The sequence below is a fragment of the Podarcis tiliguerta genome (assembly GCF_965153285.1).
Source record: "Podarcis tiliguerta genome assembly, chromosome: 16".
NCBI classification, from domain to species: Eukaryota; Metazoa; Chordata; class Lepidosauria; order Squamata; family Lacertidae; genus Podarcis; species Podarcis tiliguerta.
In genome coordinates, this window is record NC_139549.1 from 26,485,271 (window position 1) to 26,511,859 (window position 26,589).

At 45.1% G+C, this 26,589-nt stretch overlaps 2 protein-coding genes across 3 annotated transcripts; one reads left to right on the forward strand and one right to left on the reverse strand.

Annotated features, from left to right (window-relative positions):
• Window positions 1–1,287: 1,287 nt before the first annotated feature.
• On the reverse strand, window positions 1,288–7,274 carry LOC310666685 (protein CUSTOS). Its single transcript, XM_083417940.1, has 6 exons — window positions 6,884–7,274; window positions 6,188–6,233; window positions 4,962–5,060; window positions 3,954–4,027; window positions 2,634–2,727; window positions 1,288–2,238 (listed from the first exon to the last, which is right to left on the reverse strand). Exons 1-6 carry the CDS (start codon window positions 7,011–7,013, stop codon window positions 1,884–1,886), a joined length of 798 nt encoding a protein of 265 aa, XP_083274066.1. The 5' UTR covers window positions 7,014–7,274; the 3' UTR covers window positions 1,288–1,883.
• Window positions 7,275–8,107: 833 nt separating this feature from the next.
• Window positions 8,108–26,280, forward strand: RNF185 (ring finger protein 185). 2 transcript variants are annotated; one of them, XM_083417989.1, is made up of 7 exons: window positions 8,108–8,239; window positions 14,010–14,224; window positions 15,888–15,906; window positions 17,161–17,273; window positions 19,284–19,338; window positions 21,445–21,562; window positions 23,314–26,280. In XM_083417989.1, the coding sequence occupies exons 2-7, from the start codon at window positions 14,052–14,054 to the stop codon at window positions 23,409–23,411; spliced, it is 576 nt and encodes a 191-aa protein (XP_083274115.1). In that variant the 5' UTR covers window positions 8,108–8,239; window positions 14,010–14,051; the 3' UTR covers window positions 23,412–26,280. The 2 variants fall into 2 exon arrangements, with proteins under 2 accessions (XP_083274115.1, XP_083274116.1); XM_083417990.1 differs by lacking the exon at window positions 8,108–8,239 and adding an exon at window positions 10,961–11,088.
• Window positions 26,281–26,589: the final 309 nt, after the last annotated feature.

The window sequence follows — 26,589 nt, forward strand, 5'->3', positions numbered from 1 at the left end:
AGTGGGTCTTGCCCCTCTAGCAAGGAAGAGAGCTAAAACTCCTTTCCCGCGCAAGGTTAACTGCATCAGCTGAAATCCCACAAGTTAATTGTGCATAAGGTTCAACCATTCTGTACGTGCTACAGTAAAACTGTAGCTGCAGCAGACACTAACTGGAACGCCAGAAACCATTTGTGAACTCAACTGCGCACGCCCTTCTGACGGCCCTCGAGCAAGGACATTTTCAGCAGTCATTTCATCACCAGAAGCTGAAGTAGCCGCTTCTGCATGCCTGGCAACTGCAGCCAAAATTACACCATGGAGCTCATGGTCAGAAATATCCCTGAGACCCACAGACAATTAAATGAAATCTTCAAAGAGGATAACAAGGGAGGATTCACTTACAGAGTTTCCAAATTGCAAAAGGATGTTATAGATGATAAGTCCAAATTATTAAAGAAGGCGTATAATATACTTTTGGAATGGGAAACTAAAGATGAAGAAGTTAATGATTAAGTGGACACAGGATATAGGTCACAATATACAATTTGAGGATTGGATAAGGCTTTGGAAAGTGAATTTGAAATTTACGGATTGTATATTGTTGAAAGAGAACTATATGAAGATGATGTATAGGTGGTATGTGACACCAACAAAATTGGCAAAAATGTATAAAACAGAATAAAAGAACTGTTGGAGGTGTAAAGAAGGGGAAGGTACATTTTACCATATGTGGTGGGATTGTAAGATTATTTTTAAAAAATGGGAAATGATATAAAATGAATTGAAAAAAATGTTTAAAATAACATTTGTAAAAAACCAGAAGCTTTTCTGTTAGGTATTTTAGGACAAGAGCTGCCAAAAGAAAAATGGACATTATTCATGTATGCTACAACAGCAGCAAGAATCTTAATAGCACAAAACTGGAAGACTGGAGAAATACCATCAAAAGAACAATGGCAACAAAAGTTGATGAAATATGCAGAGTTGGCAAAGTTAATGGATAAACTGCGTTAAAAGGACAATAGTGATTTTGAAAAAGAATGGGAACCTTTTACAACATATTTGCAGAAACAACAAAAAAACGGACCCTCTGGCAGGATTTAAATAAACATTTACAACTTTATTTAACAACGTGACAACACAATACTTTATACAAACAGCAGAATGTAACATCTGACGTAATAAACCAGAAATGGAAGCTGAGGGAAGTCAATAGGGAGGGGGGAAATTGGAAAATGAATGTTATTGATATTGGATATTTCTTATGAAAAAAAGAAAATCAATTAAAAAAAATATTTTTAAAAAAAAAAAGAAATATCCCTGAGACGACATTACAGGGGAGATGGAATCAGTCTGCATCAAACTGTGACATGCATGTCAGGAAGGCACCCATCCACTGCCATTATCAGTGTTTGACGATGACGACCTCTGTTCAGCCTGCCCACCAAGTTGATCATAGCCCACTGGCCACATGGGGCAGCTGAGCTGAGCAGGGGCCCCGATGAACCTCTTGGTTTTGTGGCTTGAGAATATAAAAGTAGAGATTTGTCAAGCACTTGGGAGAACTGGATCCATGGCTAGTAGGCAGCCTGGGAGGTCACAAGCTGCGCAGGCCTAAGAAGAAAAAAAAAGGGACCCAGGAGAGCCATCCACGGATGTCTTACCCACCCACTGCCCACCTGAGCAGTCCAGTAAAGCAGCTCCAACAAGTCCTCATTCTCTGTAACATGGGGAGTTTCCTCTGCATTTTTACAGGGCATCCCTCGCGGCAGGGAGTGCCAAACTAAGTTCTTTGATTCCATAAAATATAAAATTCAACAACTGTGTTTCCTTCAATGCAGGCCAGACCAATCAAGAGCCACATCAGGTAGCTCTTCCTAGTACCAAGTGTCTGTATAACATCACTCCATCCTTATTTCCACTTCCCCCCTTTTCTTCTTCTTCTTCCTCTTCTTCATCACTGCCATATCCTCCGTACTCGCGTTCTCTCCTCTCCTGCTTGCTCCATCGAAGCCCGAGGGCCCTTCAGTCCCATGACGTGCTCCTTCTCTGGCCTCCTGCTCATTGCTGTTCTCGCCATTCATTTTTGCCTTCTTTTTCCTCCTCTTCTTCTTCTGGCTGGGCTCCGTGGCCGGGCAGTGGTGGTCCTGGCTGGAATTCTGGAGCGCTGCTGGGAGGCCGCTATGTTTCAGGATGTCTGCTGCTGTCACTGTGGCTTCCTGGCACCTCTGCCATTCTTCGTCACTGTCCTGCTCACTGGAAAGAGTTACAGGCAAAACGGTGGTAGAGTTAAAACCTTGGAATTCGCTCCTGCGGCCACCAACTTAAGATGGCTTTAAAAAGAGGATCAGACCAATTCACGGAGAAGAGGGTTATGGATGACTACTAGCCATGCTTATTATAAATTAATCACTATCGACACACCTGGGAATCCCAAGTGCTGGGGAAGGGAGGGGCAGCCTTGGGAGCATTGCAAGGCTTGGACACAGTGGGGTGGGCAGCCTGGGATCCCCAACCCCTGCTACAACATGTGTAAAATGCTGGACCTCCCCATCAGAGATGTGTCCTGCCATCAGCTGCAGCCTCCAAGCCAGCTGCCTGGCTGGCCAGCTCCACCTCTGTCATGCACACCTGTCAGAGCAGCATCTCACCTGGAGCTGCAGTACCGCTGTCGCTGCCTTCCCACAGCCTGAGGTTCTGGCTCCCCACAGTCTCCTGGCACTGATGAGGAGAAGAGGCGGAAGCCTAAGACATTGGAAGAAAAGCGGGGAAGTTATTAGGGCACCTTCTGTGTTGGGGTCACGCCAGGACCGCATATCCAAAGGACATGTAGGAATGCAAGTTCTCCAACCCAACTAGACATTTTGTGTTTTCGTCTTCTATTTTTGTGCTGTGAGCCACCCTGTGATCTTTGGATGAAGGACAGTATATAAAGTTAATAAATAATAAAAATAATAATAAAGACTATAGTCATACCTCGGGTTAAAGACGCTTCAAGTTGAGCGTTTTCAGGTCGCCTTCTGTGGCAACCTGGAAGTAACGGAATGGGTTACTTCCGGGTTTCGCCGTTCGCGCAAGTGCAGACACTCAAAATGACGTCACACGCATGCGCAGGAGCGGTGAATTGTGACCTGCAGATGCGCAGGCGCGGGTTGCGTTCTGCTCAGGATGCGAAAGGGGCTCCAGAACGGATCCCGTTCGCATCCAGAGGTACCACTGTATTGGAGCGAGAGGCTGGGAGTGCAAGGGGGCCTTGCTCTGTTAACCAGCAGGGCAGCAGGTATTGCTTCTTGGAATTCTACCAGGCCTCACCAAACCAGGGGCTTCATACTGCCTGTCAATCTGAGAGCCTGGTGTTGCATACACCTATCCCTTACTGTGCCTGAAGTGTGTTTCACAGAGTACCGTGTTTGCCGTCAGAGGCCAAGTCTTCTGTGGCATGGAGGGTGGTGGCACAGAACTGGCCTTTTCAGTGGTGGCTCCCTACCTTTGGAATGGTCTTACCAGGGAAGAATGCCTGGTGCTATTGTTGTCTGTCTTTAGGCAACAGGCAAGAAGACACTTGTTTACCAGGCCTTTTTAATTTTTGATTGGGAAGGTACTTAACGAGATTTGTGCTCATCCTTTAAGTTGGGGCAGGAAAGGACTTGTTCTTTTAAAATATATTGCTGGGTTAGTATTTTAGTTTGGTGGTATTGTTGTTTTCCTACTTGGTTTTAATGTATTAGTTCTTTCTATTTTTATTGTGGAAGTTGCTTTGAGACACCCAACTACAAAAATGTGACTAATAAACACAAAAACCTAGCAATAAAATATTTGAGGTTTGAGGATACACAGCCTCAGGCTCCAAGGTCCTTGCTTCAAACTCCAGAGTTCCTGACACAACAAGTTTAGAATGCACATACACAAAGAATCAAAGCAACTCTTAAATTGATATAAAGTATTTTAGATTATGCAGAGAACCCACTCACCATCGTCTTTAGTCTCTGAGGACTGCAAATTGTCCTGTGCAGGTCCTGGAGAATGCTTCAAAATAGTAATGGAGCTAAAAGAAAGAATTACATTTGCACAACGATAAGGGAAACCAGGGGTCATGTTAAAATACTGGCATGACACAAATGATACAGCAAGCCTAGGAGACTCATTGGTTGGTTAGGTTTTGGCCAGACAATCTGGTACTCATTTGCCAGTCCAGATTCCCAGTTTTCATTATCATGCTTGTTTTTTGTTTTTGTTTTTAAAGAAGCAAGTCTTAGCGCTGATTCCTGCATTGTAGGGGGTTGGATTAGATGTCCCTTTGGAACCCTTCCAGTTCTGTTATTCTGTGATTGTAAAACCAGAGCTGAAATGTGCAGGCATTATTCCACCCACCTGTTATGGGGAAACTCCCTGCTGCAGTCAGCTAGGATTGACCAGGAAGCAGCAATAATACCCACAGAGACAGTAAATCCTAGATGTAGTCACAGTTGCCCAGAGATGGAACTTCCTGGTTTCTTTCATAGCTATTTTTCCCTCTCACCTGGAGTGGAAGTAATTTTTTTAGTCCAGGATTTTAGCGCATGCCTGTGATTGCATGACCTGCCCCTTCCTTCCTCCCTCGAACAAAAGTAAAAAAAAAAAAAAAAAGACAGGAGTTTATGTTCTAAGACAGGTGCTTTAATTTAATTTTACAAAGTTGCTTTTTTATTTTTATTTTTTTCAAAAAGCTTTTTATTTGTTCCTTAATATGCTAGTTATTCATGGCCTGGATGACTGAAGTGCATTAAACTTGGGGCTGGCTTTGAAAATGGTTTTAAAAATTCATGGTCATGCTATGCCAGTGCTTTACCACCTGCCTTTAATCTGGAGTACTGGACGTGTCCTGAAGAATTCCTGCACCAAAGCAATTTCTACTTAGAACTCTCCAAAAAATATGAACCCTCTTTTATCTGAGGGAAGGGCTCAAGGAGAGTCAATGTCACACCTTTGAGAACACATACCTATCCAAAATTGCTCCCAATTTCTTTGCAACATGAGCTCGGAATTCTGGAGTGGTCTGCAGCTCATTCCCATCCTGCCCATGATCAGAGACCTTCTCTCTGTTTAAAGAGAACAAACTACTAAATTATATTGGAAGTTTGTAGCAAACAGTTCCCCTTGCCTTGAAAAGAAGAAGCTGGAATCAAATCTTGAAAACTGTAATGAGCCAGCCAGAGGGCTGTGCAGTATGAAAGATCTGAGTTATGGCCTCAGTGCGAATGCCAAGCAGAGAGACCAAAGATCTTATATAAACACATTTGGCACCAATTCAGGTTGTCCAATACATGACATGGAGGTATGAGAAACAGACTTATAACTCACCTAGAGTTTTTTTGTTTTTGTTTTTGTTAAGATAAGGTAAGTACAGTTTAAGGTAAGTACAGTCCTGCTATCCTAAAGGTAAAGGTAAAGGTACCCCTGCCCGTACAGGCCAGTCTTGACAGACTCTAGGGTTGTGCGCCCATCTCACTCAAGAGGCCGGGGGCCAGCGCTGTCCGGAGACACTTCCGGGTCACGTGGCCAGCGTGACATCGCTGCTCTGGTGAGCCAGAGCCGCACACGGAACGCCGTTTACCTTCCCGCTAGTAAGCGGTCCCTATTTATCTACTTGGCCCCGGAGGTGCTTTCGAACTGCTAGGTTGGCAGGCGCTGGGACCGAACAGCGGGAGCGCACCCCGCCGCGGGGATTCGAACCGCCGACCTTTCGATCGGCAAGCCCTAGGCGCTGAGGCTTTTACCCACAGTGCCACCCGCGTCCCTCCCTGCTATCCTACCCCTGGGTAAATTGGAGAAAAGCATAATTAAACCTAGAATTATGACCAGCTTTCTGGCAGAGGACTCAGGGATGCATTTAGACCAGCATGCCTGGTGAGAGCCTCTTGGGGCTAAAACATGTCAAAAAGAATGGAAAAGGTTGTAGAATAGAGTGCTCCCTTGTTCTGGGTGTTTTATGATAGCATTACATTTATTATATTTCTTTATCCTCAATAAAAACTTTATTACCGGGGGTTCTAGGGGTTCTTGACTTTGCACAATTTCGCCTTTGCATGCAGACCCCTGGAACCAAACCTTCACATAAGTGGCAGGCCAAATGTACCACATGATTCTTATGGCTATGTAGCTCAAATTTTAGTTTCTAGTAGAACAGAACATAACGCTCAGCAAACTTTCAAAAAAGCCAAGTTACCTGATGCTAGGTTCAGTGGATGGCAACTTGCTCTTCTTAAAGTTACCTGCAAAAAGTTAACAATTAGGCCCAACATGGAAGCTAAGTTAGTTCAGATTCATTAGCGAGCCCTTTACAAAAGCAGTTTACAAAAAGAATAATGCAATGAAATTATTAGTAAAAGCAATTATTAAAAAAATTAAAACCAGCAACAAACTAAAAACACATCAGCATTCTAGATATTGAGGTAGGCTTGCCTAAATGAAAATGTTCTTAGCAGGTGTCGAAGAGTAAGAATACAGCTATGTTCCAAAGTGTAGGTGCTGCTACACTAAAAGATTAATTTCTGACAGATTTTTGTTGGTGCTGCAGAAAAGCATCACAACCTTTGTGGATCATTTTTCTGAGTCACGTGCCTTGAGCCAATCTTTAATTGACTTTAAAGGCTTCTTATCCATCCATCAGTCTAAGGCAGATATATGTGGCCGTTGGCTTTTGGAGCGCCCAGCCCCTATCAGCCCCAGCCAGTGATGATAGGGGTTGCAGTCCAAGGAAACTGCAGGTGCCCCATTCCTGGTTTTAAGAGATCAACTGGATACAGCCCTATTTCTGGCACACACAAAAATGGGTTTCCTGCAGGGCTTTTTGGGGATGGGTAAAGTTTCTATCTAGAGAGAGGAAGGTGCTGCCAGGCCTGCCGCTCAGGGCGCTCCCTACCGCCTTTGGGCACTAGCAGGGCTGCTGCTGCTGCTCGCTGCAGCACCGGGTCCCAGGCAGCCTCCCTGAGGCGCCCCAAATCTTCCTCCTCGCTGCTGCTGCTGTTGCTAGCTCTCCTGGTAGCCGACATGATGGAAATCCCATCGGTCGCAGTGCATCCTGGGGGCTGTGGTCCAGACCTCGTGGCTCAGCCCATCCCTGGCCCGGTGCCCTCGGAATTGGACTACAACTCCCATTAGCATAGCCAGATGACGCTAGGTCCGATTGGAGCATTACTGTGCTGCCTGGGGCTGATGGGAGTTGTAGTCCAAAACTGTTGAATGGAGAAAACGAGCCTAAATGGCTTCATTGGGCTGGTCAGCCTATGTGTGGAATACAGAACACAGAACACTTAATTCACCGTCAGAGAGTGATAAGAAGAATAACGAAGAAAGGCGGGTTTGACTTAATTTATATCATTTATGAATAATAGTGCCTGGCGGTGCCTGCCCCCTCTTTGCGCCAAGCAGTGGCCAGAGCGCATGGGGTCACAGGCGCCAACCGGTGTCCCTTTGGAGAATAGAAAAAATAAGAAAAATAACAAAGAAAGGTGGGTTTGGCTTAATTTATATTATATATAAGCCCTGCTGTTAGCTTTAGCTCGTCCATCCATCAGATAGGTGGCCTTCTCCTCAGTCTTTTGAAATTGTAAGGTTTCCATACGGACACTTCTTTTCTCCACTGGCCTGAGGAGCCTTATCACCTGTCTTGCATATGTTCATCTCAACTTCGCAGACTTTTTGGCTACACATAAATTTCAATATTTGTCTCACCCAGTTATTAGTTTAATGATATTACTATAACGTTGCACGTTCCATGGCATGCTGTGTTGCTCTTACGCTGCGAAGGTTTGCCCAAACAAAAATGTATAGCAGGCGTCCGAAGCAGCAGCAGCGCCTCATCAAGAGGCAGGGAGTTCCAAAGTGCAAATGCTGCCACACCGTGTTATGAATCCTTCATTCTTCTCCTCCTCGTCTATTTCCATACATTAAAGTGACGTGGCCCTTGGCTCGGCCCCACCTTTCTCACAGAACGAGGCCCGGGCTCCGAGGAAGCAGCCGCCTCCGTGGAGCGGCGGGCCTTTTGGCAGGCGGAACCTTTGTCGCGGCTGCCTCCGGGGCAGCAGGGAGAACCCTTTGCGCCGGGGGACGGCGTGTGCCCTTGGGATAAGGGACCCCCTTTCCTGTTGTGGGGCCGGGCTTCCGGCTAGGGGAAGAAATCAGGTGACAGTTGCCGTTCGGGCGGAGGTGGAGTTCGAGAGAGCGAAGGGCCGCGAGCGGCGGAAGGCGCCAGCCGGAGGAGCCAGCGCCGACTCCGGTGAGAGCCCCGCAGGAGGCAAAGGGGGAGGCCCCCCGAAGTCGGCGAAGGGGGAGCTTGACCTTGGCCGGGGCGGGGGCCTGTCAGGAGAGAATTCCCGCCTTGAGAGCAGGTGCCGGGGCTCCCGACTCGCCTCCTGCTCTCTGTGGGGTGGCGGGTATGGGGGTCGAGGCTGCTGGTCAGGCTCAGGAGGTTGCCTTTCATTATCCCCTCATGTTAAGGGGGGGGGGGGCTCGTCTGGCTGACCGCTGTTGGAAACGGAATACAGTGGTACCTCGGGTTAAGTACTTAATTCGTTCCGGAGGTCCGTACTTAACCTGAAACTGTTCTTAACCTGAAGCACCACTTTAGCTAATGAGGCCTCCCGCTGCTGCTGCACCACCGGAGCACGATTTCTGTTCTCATCCTGGAGCAAAGTTCTTAACCTGAAGCACTATTTCCGGGTTAGCAGAGTCTGTAACCTGAAGCGTATGTAACCTGAAGCGTATGTAACCAGAGGTACCACTGTACTGGGATCTCCATGGATCCCAGCTTGGCTCAATCCAGCTGGGTAAGGAGGGAGAGCCTATCAGTGGTAGGATAGCCGAATACAGTGGTACCTCGGGTTACATACGCTTCAGATTACATACTCTGCTAACCCAGAAATAGTGCTTCAGGTTAAGAACTTTGCTTCAGGATAAGAACAGAAATCGGGCTCCGGTGGCACGGCAGCAGCAGGAGGCCCCATTAGCTAAAGTGGTGCTTCAGATTAAGAACAGTTTCAGATTAAGAACGGACCTCTGGAACGAATTAAGTACTTAACCCGAGGTACCACTGTACAGCCTTATTTTCCCCAATGTTATTGTTGTTGTTGTAGCCGAATACTGTAGAGCCTTATTCTCCCCAACGTTGTTGTTGTTGTAGCTGAACAGAACCTTATTTTCCCCAACATTATTACAGTGGTACCTCGGGTTAAGAACTTAATTTCTTCTGGAGGTCCGTTCTTAACCTGAAACTATTCTTAACCTGAAGCATCACTTTAGCTAATGGGGCCTCCTGCTGCCACTTCACGATTTCTGTTCTCATCCTGAAGCAAAGTTCTTAACTCGAGGTACTATTTCTGGGTTAGCGGAGTCTGTAACCTGAAGCGTCTGTAACCTGAAGTGTCTGTAACCCAAGATACCACTGTATTGCTATTATTTATTATTTGTTGTTGTTTAGTCGTGTCCGACTTTATTATATCCTACCTTTTCTCCAAGGAGCTCTAAGTGTCTGGCACGTTCCTCCCCTTGTCCATTTTATCCTTGCAACAACCCTGTGAGGTAGGTTAGGACTAGAGAGACAGTGACTGGCCCGAGGTCTCCCAGTGAGCTTCATGGCTGTGGTGGGGTTTGAACCTTAGTCTCTCTCCCAGGTCCTGGTCCAACACTGTAGCTGCTGTGGTATACTGGCGGTCTCATGCCGAAGACTTGGCATGTTTACACTGTGGCTTTTATTTGTTTTATAGAATCTATATACTGTTTGATTGTAAAAAAAAAGGGGGGAAATGCCTCAAAGCAGTTTACTCTCTTTCTCTCCATATATAAATGATTGCTAAAAACAACTGCTTAAAACTTTTACAAATAAAACCATTGAAAAACTACAAACAGATTAAAACTCACACAAAATCTTCACACTTGAGATGTATTCTTTTTCGACCCTCCTTATTTCTGTGATTGTAAATGGTCTGCAACAGGAATTGCAAGATTTGATGCATTCAAGGAGGAGGACATGGTAGCAAATTGGAACCGTCATGTTCAGGGACAGTATCTACCTCTAAATATCAGTTGCCATAGTGTATGGGGGATGGGCTGTCAACTTCAAGTTCTTTTAAAAAATACACTTTATTGGTATTTAGGAAAGTACACACCTTCATGTCCTTTCTGAAAGCACCAAGGTGACCATGTTTGAAAGCAGGATACTGGGCCAGATGATCCTAGTCCAGGATACTGGACTAGCCCAGCACACTGCCTCTTTTACTTTTTAAACTTTAAAATGTACTTCTTGCCTTGTAGTGCAGAGTGAGGGGGAGAGGTGCCCCTCCCCACTCACTCCATTCCTGTGGTGATCAGTTACGGGGAGGCCTAACAAAACCAAAGATTTTGGGATTCAGAATAGTGTGTAGACATCCATGTTATCAGACTGAAGTGTTTTTTCCTGCAGTTTTCCCTCTTGGGTTTTATATTGAATTCCTGTGCATCCCTTGGGTATTCTCTGATTGTAGAGTGGCTAATAAATTCTGAAATAAAATAGAATAGAGTAGCAGCTCAGAAAATGAACCCTCTTCTTGTAATGAACAGATTACAACATTAAAAGACTAGCAATATATCCAGCAAAATGTAACCAAGCTAGGATTGCTGTCAGTATGCTTTTTAATGGCATGTAGCCATAGCTTTCAGTTCTAAACTTTTAAAAGGCTGTTTTTTTGTGTGTTCCTCAAAGACTCCATTTCCCCCTGTATCAGGCCGTATAGGCAAAAATTTGCTGTTATCTTGAATCTCTTGGGTCGCCCCAGGCCTTTACATCTTGGTTAAGGCATGGTGCAAGACTCTTAATTGACATATGAAAAATATTAAGTGAACTGGTCTTACTTAATTCCATTCAAATAGTGTTGTTCATTGTTAAGATTGTTTATAAATTTTGTGTAAGTGCTGGTTATTTATTCCTATGTGTTTCTTCATTTTTATCCATTCAAAACCGGAGCATTTTTTGCAAAGACTGTTGGTAGAAGCTGCATTTGACTGGTGGAATTTTCTGATGTTGTTCCTCTATTCTTCTTCAAGAATGGCCTTTGTGTGTCTCAGTTAAATGGCACAAATATTTCCCCAAAAGTAAGTGCCATTGAGTTCAGCAGGGTTTACTCCCAATTAGTTACATAGGATGGTGGCTGCCTTTTTAAAACAACAACCACCACCATGCTTGGGCATGTGCAGATATAGACCTTACTTTATTGTTTCTGGAATCTGTCTGGCTTGGGAGACAATGGAGGAGTGTGCCTTTAAGGGTGAAGTCAAAAGACTTTACTATAAATGTATTAATGCAGAACTATTCCAGACATGGAGCTAATTTACATGCATGATCTAACAGGTTAAATTGGATATATATTTTTTCAGGAATAAAGGAATAATGCATGCTAAATGTTTTCTTAGGAACTAGATTCAGGTACGTAGCCGTGTTGGTCTGACGCAGTCGAAATATATATATAAAAAAACAAATTATCCAGTGGCACCTTAGAGACCAGCTAAGTTTGTTCTTGGTATAAGCTTTCATGTGCACACGAAAGCTTATACCAAGAACAAACTTAGTTGGTGTCTAAGGTGCTACGGGACAATTTTTTTATTTTCTTAGGAACTAGTATGTTAAGTGCGTGAAACGAAATGAACATCTGTGCAGGAGATCATATTGAGGTGATCTGGGCAGCCCCTCCCAAAGTTATCCAGTTAATCACCTGGTCTGGAAAAATGCTTTGGGTCCCTAATGTTCAGCCCTGCAAAGAGACAAAGAAATATTTGAAAAATCATGTGTGTCAAAATACGAATTTTAGCTGCCTGGATGAGTGACCACCTGAGATTTTTCCAACCCTATTCCACAGGCATTGATTTTGTTTTGTTTTTGATGTTAGCTTGTTTGCTTCTAGTGAGCTGTGCCTAATTAATTCAAAAGATTTTGTGGTCACAGATGACCAGACTTTGTTACAATGCTTATACAATATTTAAAGACTATTTAAATAAAAATCATAAACATATTTACTATGGAGTAAGTCCATTGAACAAACTGGGGTTACTTCCAAATAAGCATAGATAGGATTGTGCTGTCAAAGTGGCTTGAAGGCTCAGGATGGCTGAGAATTGCAAAACTGGAGCAAAGGTCCATGGCAGTATAGTAGAATGGGAAATAGAGTCTCGAGAAGTCAACATGTAAAGCAAGGTGTATGTGTATCCTGGGTGCAGAGACCTATATAAATGGGTAACGTCCAGATTAGATAACTTTTCTCCAAAGCAGGAAACCACTAGAACGTTCATAAGCTTGCAGCTTAATGTTTCATGAGAAGTGCCAGGCTTAATAAAGGTGTGCATGTGTGTTTTGCCACTGTTTTTCATTTGAAATGCATGCATGATTTTACTAGCAGTGGCTGAACTACTGAAAAATCTGTAGAGCTCAGAATCCGCATCGATTAAAGCTTGCTAGCTGATTGCAAGGCTGCCCTTTGGGAGCCCCCTGCAAAATGATGTAACTGAATGAAAAGAGTTCTGTTGAAATAGGTGCCTCCTCTTTCCCACTTGCCAAGTTCTGGTGATGTGGACCCACTGTGGAGCTGCATTGCCCTATGCAAAAAGCACCATTTCACAGGAGCCAAGTGGCGATGCGGATAAGGTCCCGGTTCAGTACTTGTGCTTTCTCCTTTGGCGTTTTTGCAAGGAAAGGAAGCAGAGAGGGGCTGAATTCGCTTCAGGTAAGCTAGGCAAAATGATAAGATAGCAGGGAGGGGATTCTGTTTTGGGAAGAGCTGCATAGTGTATTAAGATGGGGTTTCCCCTGTGTAAGAAGTGGACTTCTCAGCTGCTTACACACTGCTGGGTTTTACAAGTGCTGTAAGCTTTAATTAGTAGGGTGATCTACGAAAGTTTGATTAGTCATTTGCCAGCAGATAAATTAAAATTGGTGAGCTGAGTTTTCAAGAACACCCATGTTTATATATGTTTTGGTTTGTTGACGTGGCAGGAATGAGAGGGAGAACCTTTCTTTGAACAATGAGTGGGAGGGTCCTGTTTGTTAAATTCCAGGTTGTGTTTTCTTTTGATACCTTTGAATTTTAATAAATTCATTGAGCAGTTGGTTAAAGAGGAAATGATCCCTCAGTTTAAATTGCTGTCATTTTTTTCATGCATAAAACATGGAGCTGCCAAATTAAATCAATGGTTTTGTCTTTGCTAATTGTTGGTGGTTGTTTTTAGCTTTTGAATTGAATGTTAGGGTGGATGTTGTTGCAATACGTGGGCCAGTATATTGCTTTTACACCCTGAGTTGTAGACATATGGTGGCTCGTCTGTGGATTTTGTTAAGTTGGAAATGAAGGATCTTAAGATTAATTGAATGAATACAAATTAAGAAAGAAGCCTCCTAAAAAAAGTGGTGTTTTTTTTTTAGCATATTCTGTTTAATTCTCAAAGGTGTTCTGCTGTGCATCCATGCATCTTTGTTAAACCCACCCCCGGCCTTAGCTGTGCCAAGCCCACTGGGAAGTGCCATGAATTTAAAAACCAAAAAAGGCTTTGGATGTATTAATATTATCATGCACTGAATTTCAGGGAGTGTTTGTAAACTGCTATGCTAAATGTTGTGGGGCTTGGTTAAAAGAAACAAGCAGGGAACTCACTGGGAGGCCTAGAGATTGCTCTGGTCCCATCAGTGCCAGTCATGAGGGTATATTAAAACCAGGTTGTTGCTCAGCTTGCTCAAGATTTCTCTGGACTACGATAAAAAATGGCCTGAGGGCTTTCACTGTACAAAATTAACACTATAGAGTATCATTTCCCTCAATCTGGTGCCCTCCAGGTGTTTTGTACTTCAGCACCAGCCAGCCCAGCTTTACTCTAAAACCTGTGGAGGATGCCGGGTTGGAGATGCATGGTAGTGCCACCACCTCCTCCTTGAGTCTGGATTAGGGAAATAATATAATGGCGTCCCCTAAACACTCTCTCTCTCTCTCTCTCTCTCTCTCTCTCTCTCTCTCTTTTTCTTTCTTTCTCAGAGTTCAGTTGCATTAAAAATTTCCTGACTGGGTGTGACAAGAATGGCCAGCAAAGGGCCAGCAGCTTCTACCTCCACCGAAAGCAACAATGCTGGCGGGACCAGTGGCAACAGCAGCAGCGGGGACGGGGCAAGCCAGGACAGCACTTTCGAGTGCAACATCTGTTTGGATACGGCCAAGGATGCTGTGATCAGCCTATGCGGGCACCTCTTCTGGTCAGTATCCTGGTGCTCTTGGCCAGTTGTCCATCTGCTTTCTACGCCAAGCTCTTGAGTTGCCTACATAAATGTTAGAAAAGTTTGTGTGGGTTTTTTTTTTTTTTAAAAAAAACCCTCAAACAAATACTGCTTCTCCACTCCCACTCCTGTGTGTGCCCCTCACTCGTCTCTCTCCTTGGCAGTGCCCCTGCCAGCCAGGTGTCAGTTGGGAAGTTCAGTTCCCCACATGTGGCTCTTTGCATTCTTCCCATGGGAATGAATGGCAGCTGTTTAATCCCATGAGGGTGTATGAAAGGGGTGCAGTTGTGGGCACAGTGATGCCAGGTGTGCTAGGATCAGGCCCCTGCTGTGGTCTGGGATGCACTTGTTCATGGAACTCAATGAGAGCCACTGTAAGACCTGCTTTCCTAGTGCCACACCTTTACCTGGAGAGCCCTGCCCTCAGTGCTGTGGTTAACCTTGAGCGTGGCAGAGCCTGGGGACTGGCATGAGTGCAGTTTTGCTGTTTTACATATTTGATCGTGAATGTATAAACTGTTTAATATAGAATGCCTTAAGTGGTGAATGAATGTATATTCAAACATGTATGATAAAATCAGCCAGAAGACAAAGCGGCTATGGAAAAATCATCATTATTCTTGTTCTTATTGGGAACATAACTTCCATTGTCCCTGAACACTGGCTAAGTCGTCGTATGGAGGGGACGCCAGGTTGAGGAAGGCCTTTGGCTTGCTTTTCCACAGCGCTGGTGAGAAGCCAGTTCTAGATGCTGCCACGCCTGTGCGGAAACAACTTTCAGCCCAAAATACCCTCGTGTGGTCCTCTTAGTTCATGCTCCATTTGCATACTCCAGTTTCACTGTGTTGGGTTCTTCTTTTTCTGAGGCTGCTTGAATGTAAAGCTCAGCTGCCTCTAGGTAAAGTTGGGGTGATTCTCTCCACCCCTCTGCCTCGTGCCCATTTTAGAGTGTGTGCCCAGGACAGCTGTATAAGCCAGATTTTCCGTCTCCCTCCATTCCTATCGTTACTTAAAATAAAATAATGCATGAACAGGAATTTCTGATGCACTGGGGAAATCTGCAGGCTGGCCATCTGCCATCTGAGTGCAATGCAGGAATGCTAAAGAACCCCTGACAGACTGCCACCAAACCTCTGTTAAAAAACCTCCAGTGAAGGAGAGTCCGTCACCTTGCGAAGGAGCCTGTTCCACTATCGAACAGCCCTTATTGCCAGAAAGTTCTTCCTAATGTTTACTTGGTCTAACCTTCCTTGTAATTTGAATCCATTGGATCTGGTCCCACCCTCTGGAACAGGATAATGCAAGCTTGCTTCATCTTCCATGCAACATTGCGACAGCACTTTAGATATTTCATATCATATCTCAGTCTTATCCAGGCTAACCATATCCAACTCCCTCAACTGCATAAGGCTTGGTACTACCTAGAAGAGAAGCAAATTGTATTATCTGGAAGTGAAGCAATTTTTTTAAAAAAAACCACCCCTAGCTGCTTTCTTACTTAAATATTATTGTGGAACCGGCAGGGCTGGATTCCAGTCTATTGCTTGCTCAGTGTATTTTGATCTCTCTCCCTTTTCTCCTCCTGCCTCCACCGCTGCTCTCCTCCTGCCCTGTGAACAAATCATTCTGGGATTCTCAACAGTTGGCCTTGTTTACACCAGGTAAGGCAGGTTTTCTTTTGCTTTGTCTTTCATCAGCTCCTCTTGCTCAGTCAACCCCTCAGCTCTCTGGGGGAACTGAGAAGGTGCAATATCCCTTTCAGTTTCTAAACGGTGCCTGTGCACCAGAGATCTCTAGGGCAACCCAATCTGCTAATAACCGTTTGCATGCAATAGTTTGTAATCTGCAGCTTTTTCTGTGGGGGTGATTGTTCTTTGTTGGAAGCTTCTATTGGTTTCAGTGAGATGGCACAGATAAATAATAAGTATCTGCGAGGTGGCTGAGTGTTCAGAGCACTTTTGTACATTCTCTAGGTGCAACAGCTCTGTAAAGGTAGGTCAGTATAAATATGAAAATGAGGTTACGTCAGTGTCACCCGCTTTTGTCACTGGCAAAAGTGAGGAGTTTCCATCTCTGTGCCCTGCACCAACTTCCAAATACTGGGGTGGGAGAGGCCATATGTTAGTGTGCAGCTTAAAGGCCTGAGGCAAGAGTTGTGGCCTGTTGTATGTTAAGGGATGCCAAGGGAAAAGTGTGGGTCAGGCCACAAAAGTGGTAGAAGAGTCTGCATGCCACACAATAGCCTTTGTCAACCTGGGGCCCTCCAGATGCTGTAGATTCCAGGTCCCACTGGCCTCAGCCAGCACAGCTGTACAATGCTGGGGAGTTGAAGTACATGCTGGCTGAAATGAAGGTGTTTTAGAGTGAAATATCTAAAGGGAGCCAGATTGGGAAATTGCTGCCACAGAACCATGCAGTAAAAATGGTCCCAAAGTGCTGAGAGCATGAGAAGATGTTTGGCAGTGGCGGAGAGGCGGAGATGATTCCTTGTGCTCAGAATATTTTGTGAATGGCACATGCGATGACACTTAACATATGCTTTCGGTGGTGGTATTATGATTCTGATTCGTTAATGTATTTAAGTCCCACCTTTCTCTCAAACTTGATTCAAGGAGACTTACAGCATTTTACAAACCTCATTCTAAAACACAAAGGGATGAAAACAAACTAGTTAAAAACCATATTTAAAATAAATAAATTACATTCAGAACCAACATTAAAATACTGATTGCACCTCGTTTCCAAAGGCCTTTTTGAACAGCGAGGTTTTGGCTTGCTGATGGAAAGATAATAAAGGAGGAGCCGGACTAGCCTTTCTAGGAAGGGAATTGCACAATAGGGAGTCCTGTGTGCTTCATGCAAGGCACATCTCTAGTCTCTTGCTCAGGTTTGTTTGTTCTTTCCTGCCTTTCCAGTGGTTAGAGACCAGGCCCAATCGGCAGGTGTGTCCTGTATGTAAAGCAGGTATCAGCCGCGACAAGGTCATCCCACTTTACGGAAGGGGCAGCACCGGACAGCAGGACCCCAGGTAAGAATGTTGGAAGCCATTTCCTACAGCTGTAGGGGTGTGGAACCTGCGGCCTTCCAGGTGTTGCTGAACTACAGCTCCCACTGGCCCGCAGGAAGCATGGCCAATGGTCAGGGATGATGGGAGTTGTGCTTCAGCAACATCAGGAGAGCCAAAGGTGCCCCATGCTTGTGTTACAAAAACAGCCTTTGTGTTGTGGGAGCCACAAGCCCTTATGGAGTGGAATTTGCAGAAGTGAACGTGGTGTGTTTAGGTGATGTTGTTGCCAAATGCCTGCAAAGCCGTCACCCATCTGCAGTCTTATCTTTTAAAATCTCCCTGCTTGAACTGTCTGTAGCAGTGGTTCCCAAACCTTTTTGGGCTGCCACCCGCTTGGTTCCATAAACTCATCCCCAATGCCCCCTAGTGTAGTACACTATTAAAAAAAGCATTATACAGAGTGGTGCTTTGCATAACCCACCAAGGAAGATAATAACACCGTCAATTTGAGAACAACAACAATTAGTTGCACATTAATCCAAAATCCAATTAAAACTATTTAGTTTAATTTGTTAACCTAAGGAAGTAATGGGAGCTGGAATTGGAGTATTTGCCTGTGTACGAGAACTTTGCTATTCCCCTTCACTGCAGGCTGATAGACAAGGCTGATTAGAGCATGAGAACTGGGCAACACTGTTCATGAAAATGCATTTGAGATCCTGAGTGTTTCTAAGGTACTCAGTGCTTCTGGACTCTGGAAGCAGAAGTTAAGAATTATGCAACATGTATCTGTAGGAATAAGTAACTTGAGCTGGTCTTTAAAAGAACCCAGTCTGATAACATCAGCCCCAATAGGCACATCAGTGCAAAAGACACTTCGTTATGCTATGAAGCATTGCTGTAAACTGTAAAAGTGGCAGTGAAAAGTGTTGTGACTCATATACTAGACTATCAAATGTTCTCGATTCCTGCCTGGCAGGGGGCTGGACTAGATGAGCCTCGGGGTCCCTTCCAATTCTACAATTCTGTGATTCCTTCACTGCGAGGTTACAGGGAACCAGGCAGAGAGCCTTCTCGGCAGTGGCGCCCAGCCTGTGGAATGCCCTCCCATCAGATGTCAAGGAAATAAATAACTATACGACTTTTAGAAGACATCTGAAGACAGCCCTGTATCCAGAAGTTTTTAATGTTTGATTATGTTTTTATGTGCATTGGAAGCCTCCCAGAGTGACTGGTGCAACCCAGCTAGATGGGTGGTGTATATTATTATTATTATTATTATTATTATTATTATTATTATTATTAATTACCAGCCTATCAAAGTCTGATAGTCATTTGCGGCTCCATCACCCAGCTGCTGCTCCCTTGCCTCAAATGCAAGGGTTCAACCCTTGGTATTGCCAGTTAAAGCTGGGGAAAGATTCCTTCCTGAAACTCTGGAGATCTGCTGTCAGTCAGGGTAGGCAATACTGAGTTGAATGGGTCAGTGGTCTGACTCAGTATAGTGACGGGCTGTCACGTTCTACCACTGAGTGACAGCCCGTCACTATACTGAGTTAGACCACTGACCCATTCAACTCAGATGTTCTACCACTGCTTTGCAGACTAAAAGTCCCAGGTTCAATCCCCAGTGGCCTTTCCAGGGAGGGCTGGGAAAACACTTCCTGCCTTAAACCCCAAAGAGCTGCTGCCAGTCAGAGTAGACCATACTGAGCTAGGTGGAGCAATGGTTTGACTTGATGTCAAGTAGCTTCCTTTATTCCACTATTGTGAAAGGTCTCTACCCTCTTACAGTCTGTGATGGTCACATTGGTGCAACACTCTCTGTCTCTCTCTCAAATAATAATGAGTTTCAACACAGGCCAGCAATTAAAGGGGAAGATAGGCATGGAAACACCTCCTCAGCCACCCCACCCCCCATTAGCTGGAATGCAGTGGAAGGAAAGAAAGGAGCTCTTGGGTCCAGGTTCATCAGGTCCCAGAGTTGACCAGAGCTGGGCTGGGCTTGACTGAATGAATTGTCTCTTGCAGAGAGAAGACACCACCACGGCCTCAAGGCCAGAGACCTGAGCCGGAAAACAGAGGGGTGAGTAAGCTACGATTTGCAGCCTTTGGGGGTTACTTCTGTATCTCCCAGAAGTACAAATGAGACAAAAAGGCATGTTGCTCACCCTTAGGGCTATGAAGAGCAGCGTACAAGCTTAAACCAAAGCATCAGAACAGCCTTGTTCTGTCTGGTGCCTTCCAGATGTATTGGACTACAGCTCCTATCTGCCCCAGCCAGCCTGCTAGCTGGGTCTGATGGGTGCTGTAGTCCAAGACATCTGAAAGGCACCAGACAGGGCAAACCTACAGGAGACAGTAGACTGAGTGACTTGCCACTCTCCCATACTTTTCCTTGGGTTGGAGAATGATTTTCCTTCTCCTCTGGGCACCTTTTGGCCCCTTGTATATTCTTTTAGCCCTGTGGTCAGGAACCTCCAGCCCGTGGACCTAATTTGGCCCATGAGGCTGTTTTCCCTCAAGCCACACCCATCCGCCTCACATGTCATAGTATCTTGCATCAGGTGTGGAGCAAGTAAAAATACAGCCACAAAGAAACAACTGGAAGCCTTAAAATGTGCTCCAAATAGTTTCTTGGCAAGCACAGTTCTTAAATTCAGTGTCACTGGGATTGATTCTGCTTGAGAGCTCACAACCGGAGGTCCTGAACAAAGCCGATTCCTGCCAAAAGTGGGACTTGAAGACAGCACTGATCAGCTGTCCCACTCTTCCTCATCCTCACAACAATCCTGTGAGGTAGGTTAAGCAGAGAGATTAAATGGCCAGAGGTCGCTCAGTGAGCCTCATGGCTGAACAACGGTTTGAACCCTGTCCTCCTAAGGTCTCTTACTTTGATGCTGAAAACACTGCACCACACTGGCTCTATGTTTCCTTTTTGTAGGATTTTATAAAAATGTGGATTTTGAAAGCCTGTGGGACCGTGTATGTAAACAGCCTCTGATTATAGTTGGTCTCCAATAAGTCTGTGCTACTGGGGAATGAAGATTGATATGTGTAAACATACAGTGTGTGTAGACATGGGGGTTATAAATAGCCGGCTGTGTGGGGTTGAGAGATATTGGACAGGCTGCAGAATTTCCTAGCATGAAGATGGGGAGCACACCTGACCTGATGAAATAATTGCATTTTTCCATGCAAGGCAGCTTGGAGCCTCCAGGGTCTACCTGTGGGCCTCATTGCTTCAAACAAACAGCTCTGTTGGGTGTCATTAAGAAGCCTTTTTCTTTTCTCCGCACTCCCTGCAGAGTTGGTGGTGCCTTATTAAATCAGCAGCTGAACTTGAGAGCACCTTTTTAGCAGATGCTGCTGCCAGCACTAAGAATGCTGGAGCACCAAAGCCTTGCTTGCATTCTGCTCTACTGGCATGGCCTTGAGGATCAGCACAGAATACCCCGTCTCTGATCAGGTAGCCAGCAGCTGGTAGTACAAGCCATGTGGCCTGTCCCACGTGAAGAGAGAGAGAGGCTCAGCTGTGGCAAGTTCTCTCATTGGACTGCAACTCCCATCAACCCCAGCCAGCATATATGATGCTGAGGCTGATGGGAATTGTAGACCAAGACTATCTGGAAAGCTCCAGGTTGTGGAAGGCTGGTGAAATCCTGGTGCAACATTTCCCACATTCTTGATAGTTGTGTCACACTTACTTTCTGGATCTAAATTGGAAACAAACTCCTCCACCTCGAAAAGGATTCCTTTCAGACTGTAGTAAGGAGGAAAGGAGCTGGGTCCCTATGTTTCTGCCTGTGTTGCGGCTTCTGCTGGCAGGCCTTGTAATTTATAAAGATGCAAAGCGATAATGGTCTCTAAGAGCGGGTGTCTTGCTGCATCTCTGCCTCAGAAGTGACAGGGCAATCCAGACGTCCCCATCAGAGGCTAAGTGGAAAGAGGCGAGAGCAGGAAATCATGCAGAGATACAGTGAGCAGGCTCTTCTGTGAGGGGACCCTTTGGGCTCATGAGAGAGGTGTGTGTGTGTGTGTGAGTGTGTGTGTGGGTGTGTAAATCATGGCACACAGCCAGGGGCTAGTCATAGTAAATCACAGAGAAGGCAAACAGGTCAGCATTTCACTTCGTAAACTAGCATGCTTGGAAGGTTTCATTATTCCCTCCCCCGTTTGTGGTTCTTCCCAGGGCTTCCAGGGTTTTGGGTTTGGCGATGGAGGCTTTCAAATGTCGTTTGGAATTGGGGCATTTCCTTTTGGTATATTCGCTACAGCATTCAACATAAACGACGGTCGGCCTCCCCCAGGTAAGGAGCACTTTCAAATAAAAAAAAACCCCTAGCAAGCCAGCAAATCATTGGTTGCACTCACCATAATTATAGGACTGGCAGATCAAAAAAAAGCTGGCACCTGTCCATTGTTCTTACGTTGCTGTTTGTGTAACCAGGGGTAAGTCCTGGTGTTTCATTTGTTTAGAACCCTTTAAATATAGATAAGCCATTCTGTTTTTAAAACTTCAATCAGATGAGTGCTGCTTATCTTCTGTTCCATTTTTGTTTTGCTTTTGCTTTTGTTTAAGTACAAAGTGAGAACAATACATTTCTGCTTAGCAGTTCACCTGTGAAGTGATTCTCACTGGTAGTTTGTAAGGAACAGCCTCCAAGCTGATTAGCATCAGTGCTCTCTATATGGAGTAAAACCAGTTGAGTCACTTACGGTGGCCCTGAATCCTGAGCAGGCTCCCTCCTTTGTTCATGAGCCAAAGCCTTTGACATAACTTTGGGGCTTCGGTGTCCTTTGACGTAAATGTCTTTCATGTCCACCACAGAATATATTAAGTTTCCTGTCTCTTATGTCAAGATTTGAAAGCAAATCTGAAAACCCTTGTGGGTTTGTACTACTTAAGAATTAATTTTTTACTCTGCCATTTGCTAACAGAGACTTCTTAAAACAAATGCTTTCAACTTGAAATGTGCTGGGTGTTTTCAGTGACAGGCGCTCTATCCTTACTTGATCACCTTTTTGCTTTTTTCATGGACACTGCGGCTGTTGCCTTGTCCTTCTTAGCTCTGGCTATATGCAGGGAGTCACAACAATACAAGATGTGGGGATATCACTAGTAAAGGGACCCCTGACCATTAGGTCCAGTCGTGACCGACTCTGGGGTTGCGGCGCTCATCTCGCTTTATTGGCCGAGGGAGCCGGTGTACAGCTTCCAGGTCATGTGGCCAGCATGACTAAGCCGCTTCTGGCGAACCACAGCAGCACACGGAAATGCCGTTTACCTTCCTGCCAGAGTGGTACCTATTTATCTACTTGCACTTTGATGTGCTTTCGAACTGCTAGGTTGGCAGGAGCAGGGACTGAACAACGGGAGCTCACCCCGCCACGGGGATTCGAACCGCCGACCTTCTGATCGGCAAGTTCTAGGCTCTGTGGTTTAACCCACAGCGCCACCCACGTCCCAATAGGGGATATCACTATTATTATTATTTTTGTTTAAATCACAGGCTGGCTTTCTGAGCAAAGCTCTCCCCAGGGTGGCTTATGTAATATATATTTCCAGAATATAACAGCAATGCAAAACGCAATGTTTCAACAAAAACTGAGCCACTATAAAAGTGAAATGATCCAGCAATAATAAAGCACGTATATAACCCAGAACCAAAACAACCCGGTTTATCCATTTCACAGAGCAAAAATATAATATATCGTTTGCTGAAACAGAGTCTTCAGAGCCTTCTCAGAGGCCTGCAGTGTGCTGATCTTTTGAATGTTGACAGGCAGCAAACTGCAGATCCAGGGTGCTACCACTGAAAAGGCCCTGTCACCCCTGCCATTTTCACTGACTGAGGCAGTCAGCAAATGAGGAAGGCTGCCATTGTTGATATGGGTTCAAGCAATCCTTCAGATAACTTGGGACAGTTGAAAGGGCCTAGGGAAGTCTTATAATGAAGATGCAGAATGGCGGCTGATTCCATGCTTTTCTGCTATTGGATCTGGAAATACACTGCTTTTGTTTGCTGAGAGAGGTTCCCTTTTCTTTCTGTCTTCCCAGCGGTTCCAGGGACTCCCCAGTATGTGGACGAACAGTTCCTGTCCCGCCTCTTCCTGTTTGTGGCCCTGGTGATCATGTTCTGGCTCTTGATCGCTTAACCTTGCCCTGTATTGTACCATGGTTTGTGGGGCTCCGAACTGGTCACAGACGACTGCTTCGTCTTCTTCGTGCCCCACTGCCAGCCTCTCGGTGTCTGGTTCCATAGCTCATGGGCTCCCGCAAGCCCCAATGTCTGCTGCAGTGGGAGGAGGACTCTTGCTTATTACGCCAGAGTAAATGGAATTAAAGGTCTCTCTTTAAAAGCATTCTAAAGTCCAGCCATGTGTCACGCAACAGGTAACTGGCTAAGGCTGTGAACCTAGCTTTGAGCTCCACATGCCAAGAGGGAGCATTGTTTGAAATCATGTGCCAAGCCATTAAACCAGGTGCTGGCCCTGGAGGGAGAGTGGGTGGCAAGGCCAGGCATGGAAACACTTGTCCTGTTTCTCAGATGAGCCTTGCAACCCAACAGCACTGAAGGGAGATCAATGGACCGACTGCTTCAGAATCCAGTTGCGTAGATTGACCGAAACCCAGCTTGCTCCTGGAAATTGTCTTCTTATGTGAGTACAACTTGGGAAGACCATCAGGTGGCAGGTGAGGTCACCTTAGGAGTATTCACTTTCTCCTGTTTCCCACCTGGCTGACCTTTTCCCAGGGATATTTAAACAAGTTAAGGGATAAGAGACTCTCTCACCCTGAAACAATAAAATACCCAAAACTTCCTGGAACCAGATGGGGCAGGTTCTCTCATCTCAGGGCTGGGGGTGGGGATGTTGGACACCAGAGGGGTCCCCTCTGGGCTTGTTGCACAGCACACTTCCGCATGGATGAAAGCAGTGTTGTTTTCCTAAAACTTGTATAACAGCTTTCAGCTCTTAATTTGGATATAGACAGTTCTGGTTACTGTAGTCATTGACACTCATTTGCTCCTTCCTGAGATGAATCCAACATTGTCGTCTCCCCGTCCCCCAACTTCTTGGAATGGTTGGTTTGGGAAAAATGGAGGACAATCTTCTTTTGAGCATTTTGTTCTTCCCCCATAAGAGTTTCTGCATAGTGAGAATAACAGCCTAACTTGGGGGCTTGTTCTCAAGCTCCAAGGGGTCATTAGTTAGTGCGTGAGCTTTTTCAGATGACCAAAGATAATATTTTGAAGGGTTGATCATGAGCATGAGCCAGCAGGAAGCTCTCCAACACAAGCCCCATTGAAACAAATCAGAGCCATGCTCTGGTTTCCACCTTTCCCAGCCTTGTTGTCTCTCCATATGTTGTAGTCCGGGAGTGGGGGACCTGCGGCCCCTCTTAGCCACAATGCATATCACCAATGGCCAGGGATGATGGGAATTCTTGTTCAACAGCATCTGGAGAGCCAAGGGTTCCCCACATTTGTAATCCAAAATCTCACCAGGTTGGGGGAGCTGTCTTCTTCGTTTCAGTGGGACCCACATGGAAGAGCATCCCACTTAAATGGATCTGAACTATTTACACAAGGGATTCCTTTGCAGGAGTGGAAGAAGCCTGGGAATATTGCTTTAAAACTGTTGCTGCTGAATCCTGGGAGATTCACAGGACCAAAAATGAACCTTCCTCACTCCCTGACCTCACACTTTCTTGTAAATCTAAGGGTCTCTTCTCAAAGACTCCTGGGTTTCTCTCTTGTTTGGCAGTGCTTTTGATCTCGTTTTTTCTCCCTACTCCTTTCCCAATTTCTGTAGCAGCAATTTTTTATGAGTTGCTGAACAAATCGCAGCCAGCAATACTGAAAAGAACAAATTGCATAAGGGGGCTTCTTTTTTTTGACTAAGGTCTGATAGCATAGTAAAAACCAGTCATTCCCACAGTAGAAACCAGGATGGTTGACCTTGCATCCCCAGTAGTCACAGTGAGAGCGTTTCCCTTTTTTAAAATGTAAAATCCTTCTGTCTATGGTTTTCCAAAAAGTGCTCAAGGGCCTGTCAGCAACATAAAAAAGACTGTAACTTGTGCTGCCTCCTAGAACCTGCATAGCTTAGATTTGTTTTGTTAGGGGGAAAGATGGTGCCACCTACTGTTGATAAGGTAAACTGAATACCATCATAATATATAAGGGATCTCTGGCATTTCCTTCTTTTTACAGTTCATGAAAATGAGTACCATGGAACTAAAGCTGCCCTTCTGAAAGCAATCTTGTTAAACGGTTTGCTGTAAAGCTTTTTTTTTTTAAAAAAAGAATAAAATCTGTGGCAATTGGGAAAGAGAAAATTGTTACGGATTTAAAATATTAAAGCAGATTTAACTGCCTTGGACCTTTTAAACATGTGGAGTATTATATTTTTGCCAGCTGCTACCTGAGCAGAAGGGGATCTGTCAACCAAGGTGACCACAAAAGTACCTAGCCTGATTCAGAAGGTGCTGGATTGGGGTGAGTCCCACTGATAATGGCTCATGTGGGTTGTATACTTAATGTTCAAACGGTCCAGTCTCCATATTTTCCTGAAACAGCAAAGGGTTTTGTGGCATCTTAAAGACCAGCAAGTTTATTGTAGTGTAAGCTTTCATGGACTCTACAGCCACCCTCTGTTGCCTGCATGTGTTGGAGTTGTCTTTAATGGAGGCAGAAGATTTTGCAGTCTAACCTGCTTTTTAAGATGCCAGAAAAACACTCTGCTGTTTGAATTTCTACATACAAACACGGCTTCCCCTCTGGAATGTCATATTTTACTTGTGGGTTTGAAATGGCCTCTGGAGTTCCCCTTTCCCCTGCTGTGGGTTTTTTTTTTTTTTGTATTTGTATTCTTTCTCTCCCCCCCCCCCGCCAAAAAAAATCATGTATTGATTGTACTTGGCCTATGGTTAGCAAAAGATGGCACCACTGTGCAACACCATTGTGATTCACTAATTTTCACTGTTGTGAAAGTAATTTAGAATAAACACATTTTTACATTACCTTACGTCTGCATGGAATTCTTCTTGTTACTGTCATTTAGTCACCTGCAGCCATAGGAATGTTGCTGAAGAGGTAAGTCAGCCATATTGTTTGAAGTAAAGGCTCTGCTTATACACCTGCTGATATTTGGGGCCTCTTAAGTCTAATCAGCGTAATAATGTTGTTACTCATATGCACCTTGGTATTATCACAATGGTGGGACGCGGGTGGCGATGTGGGTTAAACCACAGAGCCTAGGACTTGCCGATCAGAAGGTCAGCGGTTCAAATCCCTGCGACGGGGTGAGCTCCCGTTGCTCGGTCCCTGCT